The sequence below is a fragment of the Phascolarctos cinereus genome, unplaced genomic scaffold (assembly GCF_003287225.1).
Source record: "Phascolarctos cinereus isolate Bilbo 61053 unplaced genomic scaffold, phaCin_HiC Scaffold_9;HRSCAF=440, whole genome shotgun sequence".
Classification (NCBI taxonomy): Eukaryota; Metazoa; Chordata; class Mammalia; order Diprotodontia; family Phascolarctidae; genus Phascolarctos; species Phascolarctos cinereus.
This window is the reverse complement of record NW_027556402.1, coordinates 81,651,891-81,667,408: the sequence shown is the minus strand read 5'-3', so window position 1 is coordinate 81,667,408 and position 15,518 is coordinate 81,651,891. Positions and strand designations below refer to the sequence as shown.

At 34.7% G+C, this 15,518-nt stretch overlaps 1 protein-coding gene and 1 pseudogene across 1 annotated transcript in view; both read left to right on the top strand.

Annotated features, from left to right (window-relative positions):
• The window catches only part of LOC144455438 (polypeptide N-acetylgalactosaminyltransferase-like 6), a 176,002-nt gene that overhangs the window by 107,106 nt on the left and 53,378 nt on the right, over nt 1–15,518 (top strand). The window contains exon 3 of the mRNA XM_078148848.1: nt 6,624–6,762. Coding sequence (XP_078004974.1) covers nt 6,624–6,762 — 139 coding nt within the window. The remainder of the gene's footprint in view (nt 1–6,623; nt 6,763–15,518) is intronic.
• On the top strand, nt 4,260–5,105 carry LOC110215999 (large ribosomal subunit protein eL6 pseudogene; annotated as a pseudogene).

The following is a 15,518-nucleotide window of genomic DNA, read 5'->3' as shown; positions in this document are numbered from 1 at the left end:
CAAGGAGATATGGGAAATCAGAAAAGGCTCCATGTAACAAGTAGCTCCAGTTTATGGAAATCACCTGAGGTAGAGGGAAGGGAGAGGAGTAACTTTTGGGGCACAGTTCCCAGTTGTTTTCCAGATTACCTGTGCCAATTCAAAATTCCTCTAAAAGTGCATTAAAATGTCTGTTATCCTGAAGCTCCTCCAACATATTTTCATTTTCCTTTCCAGGCAACTTTGCCAATTCTGGATGTAAAATAGAACTCAAAGTTGATTTAAATTTCATTTCTCTAATTATTATTGATTTGGAGCACTTTTCATATGACTGGTGATCGCTTTTATTTCTTTCCTTGAAAACATCTGTTTTTATCCTTTGAACACTTATGAACTACATTAAATTTGTGCAAAATCTCTTTCTTTTAGTTATGTACTCACATTTGCCCATTTTTTATTTTGCCATAATCTCTAACCCTTGTTTACTCACGAACTTTTCCCCTTTCCATAGATGCAAAAAGTTAGTTTCTTCTTTGCTTTTATCATGTGTTTATGATTATTATATCTTAGCTATGTATCCATTTGAGATTTATCTTGGTATATGATTTGAGGTATTATTGTAAAACTAATTTCTTCCAGACTGCTATTGAGTATTTCAATGATTCTTTTTTCTTCAGTGTTGGAGTGCAGAATATGAAAGAGTGACTTCTTACCCAAGCAGCTAGGGTCTTTAGTATTATCTAACACTTGTAATGCTGTATACCTACTCTGTCACTCTGATCATCTATGTTTTTTCACTACCACTATATTGTTTTGATTATGGCTACTTTGTAGTTTGTGATGTACTTTGTAGTTTATGATAATACTGTCATGCTTTTTGCCTTTACGATTGTTTTTTATTCATTTTTTCCCTTAGGATTTTTTCCTTTTGTTCCTCCAGATGAATTTAATTTTAGTTTTTTGGCTCTATAAAGTAATCCTTTGGTAGTTTGTGATGTCACTGAACATTAAGTAATTTTAAGTAGTATTGCCTTTTTATTATATTGACTCAACAAATGCTTTAATTACTTAGGTCTGTTTTTATTATGAAAAAGATTGGTTTGTAATTCTATTCACAAAGTTCTTGTGTGTGTCTTGAAAGGTAGAATCCAATTGTTTATGTGAATGTGATTTATGAGGATGTATTTTATAATTTGCCTTTTGGCTGAAGTTATTGTTTCAAGAAAAAAAAAATTAGTTGAATCTTTAGGGTTCTCTTTAAATACACCATTATATCAACTTTGAAAATAAAAGAGCAATAATTGTTTCCTTTTTGCCTATGCATATTAACTGAATTTCTTGTTCTTATTTTAACTGCTATGAACAAAACTTTCTATAATTGTGAAATAGTAGTTATGATAGTGGATATCTATGTTTTACCTATAACCTTGTTGGAAAGACTTCTAGATAGATACTACTTACAATCTTATAGAAAAAGTCCATTTATTCCTAAGTTTTATTGCTTTTTCTTAAAATTTGGGTCATTCAACTTTGTATTACGTTCTTTGAACAAATGTTGTATTGAATGGATAAATTAATGTAATTCAAATTTCATTGTGAACCTGGTATTTTCCTGACTATTTTCTTTCACACTTTCTTCTCAACTCATATTGAATTTAAGGGAAATGGAAAAGACATTGGTAAAATAATTCACTCCTTTGAATTCTTGAATCTGAAAAGCCTCAGATTAAAAGGAGTATCATAATGTCATATATACCAACTCCTATCTCCACATAGTCCTATACATTTAAAAAGGTAAGAGAGTTTACTTTTTCTCTTTGTGTGTGTGTGTTTTTTAAATAGAAAAGGGTTTTTATATGGTCAAACTTTTTTTTTCATCTGTTGATTTCATCTGTTGATTTCCATTATATGATTTGCTATTTTGTTTTCCTAATACTGAACCAAACTTTTCTTCCTGGTATAGATACAGTCTGGTTGAAGTGCCTCATCTTTGTGAAGTAGCTTATTTGCTAATATTTTGTTTTAAAATTTTACATTAGTAAGAAATATTTATCTTACTTTTCTTTGTTCTGATTATCATTTAGGTCATATTTGTAGAATAGGGGAATTATATAGAACCTAATTTTCCCACTTTTTTTTTCAAATAGTTTGTCTAGGCTTAGAGTTCTTTGAATATGAGGCAGAATTGCCTTGTAAATCCATTTGGGCCCAGTATTTTCTTTTTCAATTAATTTATACCAAGTTTGGTTCCTTTTTCTTAACTGTGTCATATAAATCTATACTGTTAATCTGAATATTTTGTATGTTTGTTAACATTCATTTCATTTAAGTTGTTTATTTTATTAGAAAATAATTGACTAAAACAATGTAATTATTTCTTTTGTTGTCAATGCTCCTTTTAAATTTTTGGTGCTGGTAATTTGGCTTTCCATTTTTTTAATTTTTAAAAAATTTTATTAATTTATTTTGATTTATCAATAATCAATTCCATATGCTTTTGAGTTTAAAATTTTTCTCCCCTTTCCTCTCCACCACCTTCCCCAAGATGGCACCCAATCTGATGTAGGCTATACATTTACATTCCTATTAAACATATTTTCACATTGGTGGTGTTGTAAGTAAAAATTAAAACCAATAGGAGGAACCATCAGAAAGAGGAAACAAAACTTAGCATAAGAGAAAAAATAGCAATTCAATTTTTATAGTTCTTTCTTTGGATGTGGATAGCATTTTCCATCCCAAGGCCTCTGGAGATGTCTTAGATCCTTGTATTGCTGGGAAAGGTTAAGTTTATCAATATTAGTCATTGCACAATGTGGCTGTTATTGTGTACAATATTCTCTTGGTTCTGCTCACTTCACTTAGCATCAGACCATACAAGTCTTTCCAAGTTTTTCTGAAGTCAGCCTGTTCATCATTTCTTATACCTCAATAGTATTCCATTGCATTCATATACCACAACTTGCTCAGTCATTCCCCAATTGATGGGCATCCTTTCAATTTCCAATTATTTGTTTGGCTTTCCATTTTAATCAAATTAGGTAATTGTATATCTATTGATTAAAAATAGATTATAATTTCATCTATAATTCATCTTTTTTCAATTTTCCATTTTCTTAATAACTGCTTTGATTTTTCAGGATTTCTATTTTGATGTTTAATTAGATTTTTTGAATTTGTCATTTCTAGATTTTTTTTTTAAATTTAAATTCATTGATCTATCTTCCCATTTCTTCCTCTACAAGAGCTGTCTTCATCTCTCCCTCTCTGTCTTTCTGTCTCTCTCACTCTCACTCTGTCTCTCTCATTCTGTTTCCTTCTCTCACTCTGTTTCTCTGTCCCACTGTTTCTCTCTCACTCTCTGTCTTCCTGTCTATGTGTGTGCATGTGCGTGTGTGTGTGTGTGTGTGTGTGTGTGTGTGTGTGTGTGCGTGTGTCTGTATCTGTGTGTCTCTGTCTCATTCTTTCTGTCTCATTCTCTTTCTGTCTCAGTCTCCGGCTCTGGCTCAGTCTCTGGCTCTGTCTCACTCCATCTCTCTGTCTCGCTCTGTCTCTCTGTGTCGCTCTGTGTGTATGTGTGTGTGTGTGTGTGTGTGTGTGTGTGTCTGTCTGTCTGTGTCCGTTTCCCTTTCTGTCTCCCCTGCCTCTGTCTCTTTAACTCTTTTTCCCACCACTTTTCCTAAGTGTTTATTTGGTTACATCCCCACCTGCCAAGATGAACTGATTTCTTGTTTGGTTGGCATTATCATCAATGAAATTGCATATCACTTTTTTACTTGCTTTACGATTTATCACTTATTCATGATTAAGTTATTTAGACACTAGCTAATAATCAAAAGCCATCTGTTAAATATACTTCTTATTGCAATGTAGTCAGTATAGGACCTGTTTAATATTATCACTTTTGTGATAAAATGTGATGGCATTTGTTGGGTACTCTAGCTTTTTAAAATTTTGCTCAAGCATGATAGATCTTGCTCGCTTTTATTTTGTCTTTGTGTGAGTCTTTACGGTTCAAGTGTGTTTGTTATAAACAAATATCATTGGATATTACATTCTAATACGTTTTGATTTTTTTTCTTACACTTGATAAGTGAGTTCATCTCATTCACATATATAGATATAATCATTAGTTGCAAATTTCTCTTTATCATATTCTCTTACTCCTTTTTCTCTATTTGCTCCTTGCTCCCACATTCTGCCCCCTTTCTTTCCTAGCACATCTTGGTAATCCCTGATGATATTAGAATACTGAGAAGATCTCTTTCCCTTCTCTCATGATGGCGGACAAAAACCTCCCAAAGGAACCAAAGGAAAAGAAGGTTCGAAAGGAAAAAAAGGAGAAAAACAAGAAGGAAGATGTGGCTGAAAAGGTGATGAAAAAGCCCCGAAAGCACTGCAGTCAGAACCCAGTCTTGGCCCGAGGTCGATACTCTAGGTCTGCAATGTAGTCCAGGAGAGCCATGTACAAGCAGAAATACACTGCACCAAAAACCCAGATTGAAAGGAAAAAGAAAGTGAAGGTGCCTGCTACTATCTCAAAGCCAGTTGGTAGTGATAAGAATGTAGGAACTCGTGTGGTAAAGATTCGCAAGACGCCGAGGTATTACCCTACGGAGGATGTGCCTAGAAAGCTGCTAAGTCATGGCAAAAAGCCCTTCAGACAGCACGTGAGGAGACTTTGATCTAGCATCACGCCAGGCACGGTTCTGATCATGCTCACTGGCAGCCACAGGGGCAAGCGTGTGGTTTTCCTGAAGCAGCTGACTAGTGGCTTGCTACTGGTGACTGGATCTCTGACCATCAACCGTGTTCCTCTAAGAAGGACCCATCAGAAATGTGTCATTGCCACCTCTACCAGGGTTAATCTTTCAGGTGTAAAAATTCCAAATCATCTTACCAATGCTTACTTCAAGAAGAGGTTCCGTTAACCTAGACACCAAGAAAGAGAGATTTTTGACACAGAAAAAGAGAAGTATGAGATTATGGAGCAGCGCAAGGCTGATCAGAAAACAGTGGACTCTCAGATCCTGCCCCAAATCAAGAAGATTCCTCAGCTCCATGGCTACCTGTGCTCTGTATTCTCTCTCTCCAATGGAGTTTATCCTCACAAACTGGTGTTTTAAATACCTTGCACGGAACTCACATTAAAATATTTGGAATCACTAAAAAAAAAAATTGAGAAGATACTTAGATCTCCTTATCCTCCATTAGAATGGGAAAACTCCATCCTAATATAGTCCCTTCTGATTGCTTGCTTTTATGTACCCTTTTGTATTTCTCTTTTCATGTGTATTCATATTTCAAAGTTATTGATAATTTATGGCCTTTTCATCAAGAATGCTTGAATATCCTCTATTTCATTAAAAATTCAATTACCTCGTTAGTATTCAAGATCCAGTTTTGTTGGATAAGTTATTCTCAGCTATAAGCCAACATCTTTTTGCCTTTTGGGGATATCATAGTCTATGTTCTCGAATCCTTTGTAGGCATTTTGTATTCATATTTCTGAGTAAATGTTTTCCCCCAACATAAACTAAGATCCTCTTAGTTTTATCTTTATATTGGCCATGCCAGGCACAGAATAGGTCCTTGATGTATATATTTTTAAAGTTAGTCAATGAATAAATCAGATTTGTTTTTATACCTTTGCTTTAGGCAAGAGGGTTAGTATAACATGATATTTTTTAATGATATTAGTATAACTATGGCCATTTTAAGAGATTTGAGACAAATAAATGACTTCAGAAATCAGGCAAATGTTGATAACTCAAAGTATTTCATGTTGTATATCTATTTGGTGGCAAAGTGAGGTGAAGAAAGGCCTAGTCTGGGGCAAGATAAAGTGAAAACTTACCTTTTGGAACCCAGGACTCCTAAGGATGAAATCTAAGATCACTGTCAAGGGGAAGCTGGGTATAATGGCTGGAATATTTGTGACCTCCATCTTGTGAACATGTTTGGGAAGGATGTACTCATCTGTCTAAAGCTAATCACATAGCTAAAATATTCTCCATGAAGTTAGGTTATTTACTTCTCAATTCTGAATTAATTGCACTAAAACCATCAAAATTATCTGCTTTTCCCTTAAATATTTCCTGAGAAATTTATGCCATCCTATATTTCCTTAGAGAATGTATTTTATTGTCCCAAAGTCTTACAGACTTTAATAATTATACATTTGTATTCAGGTTATTCTGATACCCTTCTTTGTTTATCCACATGATTAAACTAAGAAGATTTATTTTAGAATATCTTTGTGGAGGATAGGAATGGAAACACTGACCTATTATTTCATGGCTGGATAAAATAACCAGAGAAGTAGCTCACTTTACCAATGCACGTAAGTACCTGTTTTGCAATTTGTCACCTTAGTTACCTGGGGAAGTGAGAGTTTAAGTGACATACCCAGGAGTATTCAGCCAATATGTATTGCTGGTAAGATACAAAACTTGGTCTTCCTGACTTCAAGGCCATCTCTGTGTGCACTACATACACATACTACCGGCTCCATTGTTGAAATATACAATTCAATTAAGATTCAAATAGCACAGAGTTGGTACCAATCCTTCCATTCAGAATCATGACATTTAGACTTGACTTTTTTTCCTCAGGTTTATAACCATTTTTTTCCTTTCTTCTAGGCAAGGGTGAACATGGGAAACCTTATCCTCTCACTGAAGAAGACCGTGATGATTCAGCTTACAGAGAAAATGGCTTCAATATTTTTGTGAGCAACAACATTGCTTTGGAGAGATCACTGCCAGATATTCGTCATGTTAAGTATGTAACAACACACCTTACACCCAATAAGGTTATCTTTAGAAATGTATCTCATTCTAGAAACTCTGATCCTATTAAACTTTGTTTTAGTAATTTATCGATGTGTATCAGGGAGCAGGGAAGATGTTGGTCTTTAAAATACTGAGGATTAAATTTTTAAAAATATGTAAATTCAATACAGTTAATTTCAGAATATATAAAGTTTGATTTAGTGGAATGTTTCTTGTATGAGATAACTATTCCCTCTGATTTTAAAAATAATAAATTCCTAGATTGTACTCCTTGAACTTTTGAATATTATCTCACATTTGAAAGCTAGCCTTTCATAGAGTCATTAGTTGAGATCTAGAAAGTACTTCAGAGTTCATTTTGTGCATCTCCCTCAATTTTTACAAATTAGGAAACTGTGGCCTATAACTTGAATTCTTCTTAGTCCTGTGACTTGAAAGCTTGGATCCTCTGAAGTCTCAGTTCAACTGATGCCTCCTCTCAGTAGCCTTCTGTATTTATCCAGTATTTAAATCATTTGTTCAGGATCACATAAATAGTATGTATCAAAGACAGACTTTGAATTCAGTCTTAATAGCATTGTACAGTGAAAAGAGCAAAGGCAGTGATATGTAGAAGGATTTAGGATTTATAAGCACTTTTGCTACTATAAAAGAAATGAGGAACCAAATCTATTGGTTATATTGTAGGAGGCAGCATTGTGTTGTAGAAAGAGCACTGTCCTGAAACAGGGTTTGAAACCCAGAAGACTTGGGTTCAAATCCTGTCTCTAACGCTGTCTTTGTGACCTCTATCAACCTGCATCTTCCTCACTTGTAAAATTAAGGCATTGGATGACAAGACCTTTAAGGCTGTTTCCAGATTCACCTATGGTCCTATGAATGCCATCAGAATTGCTGGAAGCAACTAGTTGTCCTACAAAACCTACATTATTATGTTTTCTTTTTTTTTTTCTTTATGAAAACTGCTCCTGGTTATATGCTGAATCCTTAGCAATAAAAAAAAAACAGAATGCGATATACACCTTCTTGAAAGGCCACTCTTTTTTTAAATATTTATATTCCTTGCATTATTTTTAAAACATCTATTAATTGCATCAAATAATGTCTCATCTCAGATGGGCTTTAGTAAGATAGCTAAAGAAAATGAAGTTCTGAGTATCTGTGTTTTTTTTTTATTTTTAACTCAGAAATTTCAAGATTTAACTAAATGTAACAAATGCTCCAGCATAATCCATTGGTATTACATAGAGTGGGCTGTGAAAAAATAATGTCCATGGCATTTCTGGCCTACTGAGAATCAATCAACAAACATTTATTAAGCACCTACTATGTGTCAGAAACTATGCTAAGCACTGGAACAAAAGACAGTCTCTACCCTTAAGGATCTCACAATCTAATGAAGATGAAGATTAGATGAAGACTTGAGTCTGCTCAATTATAAAAATAGAGAAAAGGTGGCTAAATAGCATTTTGTAGCCGAAGATGGAAGCAAGTCTGTAAGGCCAGTATGAGTTACCAATAAGAGAGATGTATTGTGGGGGTGGGAAAACTAAAGCAAACTATTGCTCTATTGGCATGTTGAGAGTAATGGCCTTACCATAGTCCCAAAGTGAAACTCTCTATCTCTACCTTCAGTCCTATTCCAGTCTGCCTTTTCTAGAGTTTTGGTTCATCATTCAGGTGTCTTGACTTTTTCAGTTCTCTCACTTTTGACTAGATCCTTTCCCTCAAAAACAAATATAGCTGTTTCCTTTACCGTCAAAAAACAAAAACCTTCCTACAACTCTTCTACCCCTTCAAACGAAGATAATATCCCTTCCCCCTTCACTTTCATTTGGCAGTCTCAATATATATCTTTTAAATTTATTTTCTCATCAAGAACTCAGAAACAAACAAAAAAAACCCCTTTAGACTTAAAATTATAAGGTTTAAGAGTATTTCAGAGACCATAAAATCCAACCTGTACCTGAACAAAAAACTCTTGATGAGTGATTACCCAATATTTACTTGAAAACTTCCTATGGGATAGAACTCATTACCCCCTAAGATAGTTTGTTTCAATTTTAAACAGCTCTAATTATTTTTAAGGGTTTTTTTTCCCCCTTCATTATCTCAGTTGATCAAGGATTTCATCAATGGAGGTACCTACACCTGTCCTTCATATCATAACTAATCTATGCCTTTTCATCATTCAATGAAACGTGTCCATTTGCTTCCATAAATCTTCCCCAAGAAGACTACATAATGCTGTAAAGACTTTCCTTTAGGTCTCTTAGTATTTCTTGGATGCTACATCTGCTCTCTGTTTGGTACTCATTTCTCACTACCTAACTAAGCCACAGATATCTTCAGCCAGGTATCTCTTCAATAACATGTGTGTCTTACATACAAATCATCATAAATAATATGATACAATCTTTGTGTATACATTGAAAATACAAAAGTTACTTAAAGTTAAATGGAAAGCTCCTTCATAGGCTCTCCTATGAAAGCTAAATAGACATTATTACTTTAGGTATTTTCATGTCTCCAAAGGCAACATGAAACCTCATTTTGTGAAGCATATAGTTATCCTATATTCCCATGTTCATTATAAACACTGGTTTAAAAAAATACCATTAAAGTAATCATTGTATTAGGTAGCATAGTAGATAGATAATTTTGTCTAGAGGCAGTAAAACTTGAATTCAAATATGACATCAAACACTCATTAAATGTATGACCCTGAACAAGTCACTTCAGTGCTGTCTTCCTCAGTTTCCTCAACTGATAATAATAGTGCTTACCTCACTAGATTAAAAGAAAAAAAAAGCCATCAAGTGAAAACAAACAAACATGAAAGTAATTATTGTGCTAGCTAGCACAGTGGATCAAAAAATTTGCCTGGAGCCAGAAGCAGGTGGATTAGATGAAATCAAAATTGCATGAAGATCCGTGCTTGATGAAATCCAATTGTGAGGCCATTAAAGAATTTGTATTAATTCTATGTGAAGGAAGGAAAGCTATCAAAGGTATGGAAAAATCTTGTACCATGTTATCTAGAAAAGACAAGTGAGGGAATATTAGAAATCAATGACTTATAAAGCCTGTATAAAAATTTACAAGAAAAATGTACACATTCAGGTAATGCTTGATGAAGATATAAAAAGGGATCTGGCATACGGCAAACTATGTCTTTACAATCGCACAATTTTCTTAAAGATATTTTTAAGCTGATTTTTTTTAAAAAAGGCATTATGTTCATAAAAGAAGGCTCTCTATCCACAAACTGTTCTTCTGTGCATATGGAAAATGGTACAAGATTTCTTGAAAGATATGTGCCTAAGAAGATGACTTTTGGATGCCTAAGGTAATAGCTATAGTCATAGAAACTTTCATGTGCAGATTCAGAAGAATTCCCAACAGATTGTTAGGACCTGAAGGTATGTCTCAATGTAGATGATATTATGTAATGGCATCAAGCTTCTGAACATTGAAGTGCCTCTTAAGCAAAATTCATAATCAATAAGAGGCTTCAGTGTACATATCCACAAAGGAAAAACTAAGTATTCAACAGGAAACAGAATGTCTTTGTCTAGATTGTGATACTCAAATGAAAAGATAATTGATAAACTTGGTACACCTGCAACTCAACCGGTATATGGACAATGAATTGGGTCTCAAAATGAATGGAGGAGGGCAGTGGGTTGGATTGTACCTGAGAAATGATACAATCATTTTAATGACTCCAGGATTCTTCCAGAACACAAAAGACATTTTACTTACCCTATTCTTCTGACGATACAGTTCGGCTCTCAATCATAGTGTACCACAATCTCCTAAGAATTAAAGTTGAGTATAAAATAAAGAAAATGGTATGAGCAAGAATAAACATGTTACAAGTGAGAAATTGTGCAAAGGAAATGGCATACAGGATGTGATCTGAGACATATGAGAGGGAAAAAAAAAGTTTAGTTGAAATGGTATCAAGAATGATGGATGACAGCGATCCTCTCCATGTCATGTCAAGATACTCAAGGTGGGTGAACTGTCTGTGGATGATTGATGGGAAGGATTGAACAAAATTTACACAGAATAAGCATCTTGAATGAGTTGTAATCTGTATCATTAAAAGGTCTTCCTACATAGATGAGATCTTTGATCTATCAAAAGCAATTGAAATGTATCCCTTTGTGACGTCATTGCTCCCTAGTTCTAATCTCTGGAGACAAGCAGAATAAGTTAAATTTCTTCTGCTTGTTAGAACTTCAAAACATTGAAGGTTATTATTAATTATGTATTATCACATAATGCCTTACCTCTAACCACGTTAAAGTGTTTTTTTTTTCCCCTGGCTAAATATATTTGGTTCCTTCAAACAATAGTTTTATGCAATGTCCTCTATTCTTTTACAATCTTGCATTGTGTCTTCTGGATGCTTTTCACCTTGATTATAGTCTTCCTGAAATATGGCTCTTCATGCAATTTGCTTCATCCTTACTACTGTGCTGAAACTATTCTTTGCAAAAAGATACCTTATTAGCAAATAACATGGCTTTTTTCTGTCCTCATTCTTCATTAATTCTCTGCAGCATTTGCTGTGGAAAGCCATACTCTTCTTGATATATTTACCTCACTTGATTTTGTCAGAGTTTTCCTTTTTTTTCTTCCAAATTACCTTTATATGTCTCCATTGCTGGCTCTTTATTATCCTTCTGCCCTATAAACATAGATATCTTCCAAGATCTTTTCCTTGACCTTTTTATCTTCTTTTTATGATAATATTAAGATTACAGGTTTATAGCTAAAATATTTCGGTCAGAGACACTGAGCCCCAGAGAAATTGTTATTTTTTTCAAAGGTCACAGATGTAGGAGGTAGAAAAGCTGGGATATGAATTCAAATCCTGTGACTCCAAGATCAAAGCTCATTTCAGTAAACCATGCTGCCTCCATATTGTCTTCAATTTTCATGATTTCCAATATCCAATTAGTAGATTTGGTGTTGCTGCTACTGCTGCTGCTGCTGTTATTATTACTGTTTCAGTCGTGTCTAACTCTTTGGGATCCCATTTGGGGTTTTCTTGGCAAAAATAGTGGAGTGGTATGCCATTTCCTTCTTCAGCTCATTTTATAGATGAGGAAACTGAGGTGAACAAAGTAAAGTGTCTTACCCAGGGTCACACAGTGTCTAATCCTAGATATAAACTCAAGTCTTCCAGACTCCAGGCCCAGTGGTTTATCCACTGTACTATCATGCTGCGTAGAGATACAGCTAACTCTCAAACCTGTATTTCCATTGCCAACCACTAGATAAAAATATAATCACATCTTCAAACTACTTTCAATATATGCCCCATTTGACTTCCAACCAGATCCTGAAAATTAGCTTGCTCCAAAAATGAACTCAACATTTTCTCCTTCTTTGTTGGTATGAACAATGCCCCAAGTACTGTAGTAACCTAAGCCTGAAACCAAACACCTTTTCATCTTCCTTCTTACTCACTCCCATATCCATTTAGTTGTGAGATACTTACATGATACATGTCAAATATCTTCCCTCTTTTCCAATATGACTTTAACAACTTTAAATTAGGTACATTTTTTTTCTTTCTCAAATAATTCCTATAGTCTCCTAAATCATCTACCTGCCTCCATTATCTCCTGTCTATAATTTAGTTTCATATTTCTGCATGAATAATCTTATAATGTACAGCTATCATCTGTTGCTCTTCTAATCAAAGATTAGAAGATTTTCAGACCACCCAGTTGCCTAGTGAATGAAGCATAAATTCCTAATCCTGGAATTTGAGTATCTCAACAAACTGTTTTGCCTGAATTTCAATACTTATTTCATGTTATTCTCCTTCACATAGTCCACACTGTGTCCAAATTGCACCACTCACTGTCCCCATTTGTTTTCTCAATTTTTCTCATTATTTTGCCTTTGTTTAAGTTCATTTGCTCTGCATTTGTGGAAATGTGTCCATTTTGTTCTTTTCTACCTCTCAAAATTCTTCCCATCCTCAGATTGGTTTAACAAATGATTTTATGTAAAAAAATCCTATATCTTTATAATAAGATTATTATAAAATTCCTTTTAATATTGGCTTTTTTATTTTTGTTTCTTATTTAATATTTTATTTTCCCCAGTTAGAGGTAAAAAGAATTTTAGCATTTGTTTTTAATACTTTGAGTTCCAAGTTCTCTCACTCACTCCACACCAATTCCCCCCTCATTGAGAAGGCAAGTGATTTAATATAGGTTATACACATATAGTGCAAAACATATCCATGATAGTCATGTTGTGAAAGAAAACAGAGACCCCCAAAAAAATACTCAAGAGAAGTAAAGTTGAAACGGTATGCTTTAGGCTGCATTCAGACACCACCAGTTCTTTCTCTGGGGATAGATAGCATTTTTCAACATAGGTCCTTTAAAGTTGTCTTGGATCACTGTATTGCTGAGAATAGCTATGTCATTCACAGCTAATCGTCTTACAATAATGCTGTTACTTTGTACATCAGCCCGTGCAAGTCTCTCCAGATTTTTCTGAGAGCATCCTAATCATCATTTCTTACACCACAATTAGTATTCCATCATAATCAGATAACACAACTTGTTCAGCTATTTCCCAATTGATTCTTTGTGCCTAGTGATGAGCTACTATAAATATTTCTGTGCATACAGGTCCTTTTATTTTTCCTTTTTTTTTTATTATTTCTTTGGGGATATATATCTGGTAGTGGTATTGCTAGGTCAAAGAGTATTCATGGTTTTAACAGCCTTTTGGGCATAGTTCCAAATCACTCTACAGAATGATTGAATCAGTCTACAACCCCTCCAACAGTGCATTAATATCTCATTATTATCCCCTTTCCCAATCTGCCCTCCTCTCTTTCATCCCCCTGCTCTCTTGTCCCCTTGCCCCCCAATTTTTCTGTAACGTAAGATAGATTTCCATACCCAACTGAGTGTGTATGTTATTCCCCCCTTAAGCCAAATTCTATGAGAATAAGATTCACTCATTCCCTCTCACCTTCTCTGAAAGAGCCTTTTCTTTTCTGTTTTTTTGTGAGATAATTTACTCCATTATACCTCTCCCTTTTTCCTTCTCCTAGTATAATCCTCTCTCATTCCTTATTTTTAGTTTTCTCCAGATATGACCCTTCATCTTCAACTTACCCTGTGTCCTCTATCTATCTATCTATCTATCTATCTATCTATCTATCTACATACATATAATTTTTTCCCTCCAATTACCCTAATACTGACAAAGGTCTCATTAATTACAAATATCATTTCTTCATGCAGGAATGTAAACAATTCAACCTTAATAAGTCCCTTATGATTTCTCTTTCCTGTTTACATCTTCATGTTCCACTTGAGTCCTGCATTTGAAAGTCAAATTTTCTACTCAGCTCTGGTCTTTTCATCAGGAATGCTTGAAAGTCCTCTATTTCACTGAATGACCATTTTTTCCCCTGAAGGAGTATACTCAGTTTTGCTGGGTAGGTGATTCTTGGTTGTAATTCTACCTCCTTTGCCCTCCAGAATATTATATTCCATGCACTGTGGTCCTTTAATGTAGAAGCTGCTAAATCTTGTGTTATCCTGATTGTGTTTCCACAACACTTGAATTGTTTCTTTCTGGCTGCTTGTAGTATTTTCTCCTTGACCTGGGAACTCTGGAATTTGGCTACAATATTCCTAGGAGTTTTCCTTTGGGGATCTCTTTCAGGAGAAGATTGGTAGATTCTTTCAATTTCTATTTTGCCCTCAGGTTCTAAAATATCAGGGCAGTTTTCCTTGACAATTTCTTGAAAGATGATGTTTAGGCTCTTTTTTTTTGATCGCGGCTTTCAGATAGTCCAATAATTTTTAAATTCTGTCTCCTGGATCTATTTTCCAGGTCAGTTGTTTTTCCAATGAGATATTTCACATTGCTTTCTAATTTTTCATTCTTTTGGATTTCTTTTACAGTGTCTTGATTTCTCATTAAGTCACTAGTTTCCAATTCCTTTATTCTAATTTTTAAGGAATTATTTTCTTCAGTAAGCTTTTGGACTTCCTTTTCCATTTGTCCGGTTTTGTTTTTTAGGGCATTCTTCTCCTCATTGTTTTTTTGGACCTCTTTTGCCATTTGAGTTAGGCAATTTTTTTAACGTGTTATTTTCTTCAGTATTTTTTGGGTCTCCTTTAGCAAGCTGTTGACTTGTTTTTCATGATTTTCATGCATCACTCTCATTTCTCTTCCTAGTTTTTCCTCTACTTCTCTTACTTGCTTCTCAAAATCCCTTTTGAGCTCTTCCAAGGCCTTGGACTGATTCATATTTTTCTTGGAGGCTTTGGATGTAGAAGCTCTGACTTTGTTGTCTTCTTCTGGTTGCATGTTTTGATCTTCTTTGTCACCAAAATTAGATAATATAGTTTGACTCTTTTTGCAAGGTTTGCTCATGATCCTGGCCAATTACTTGAGTTTTAAACCCTTTGTTAAGGTAAGAGTCTGCTTCCAATGTGGAGAATGTACTGTCCCAAGCTTCAGGGGTTTGTACAGCTGTTTTCAGAGATACTTGTAGGGACCTCTAAATTTTCAGTTCTTCCAAGGTGGTATGATAAGGGATGAGATGTTTACTCCTTTCCTGGCCTGTGCTCTGGTCTACAAGTGACCACAAGCAGTCTTTTCTGTCTTGGAACTGTGAGGAGAATTTTCTCTCCACCATGCTAGTGCTCCTCCTTGCCTTAGGACCACCATCCAAAACTGTGA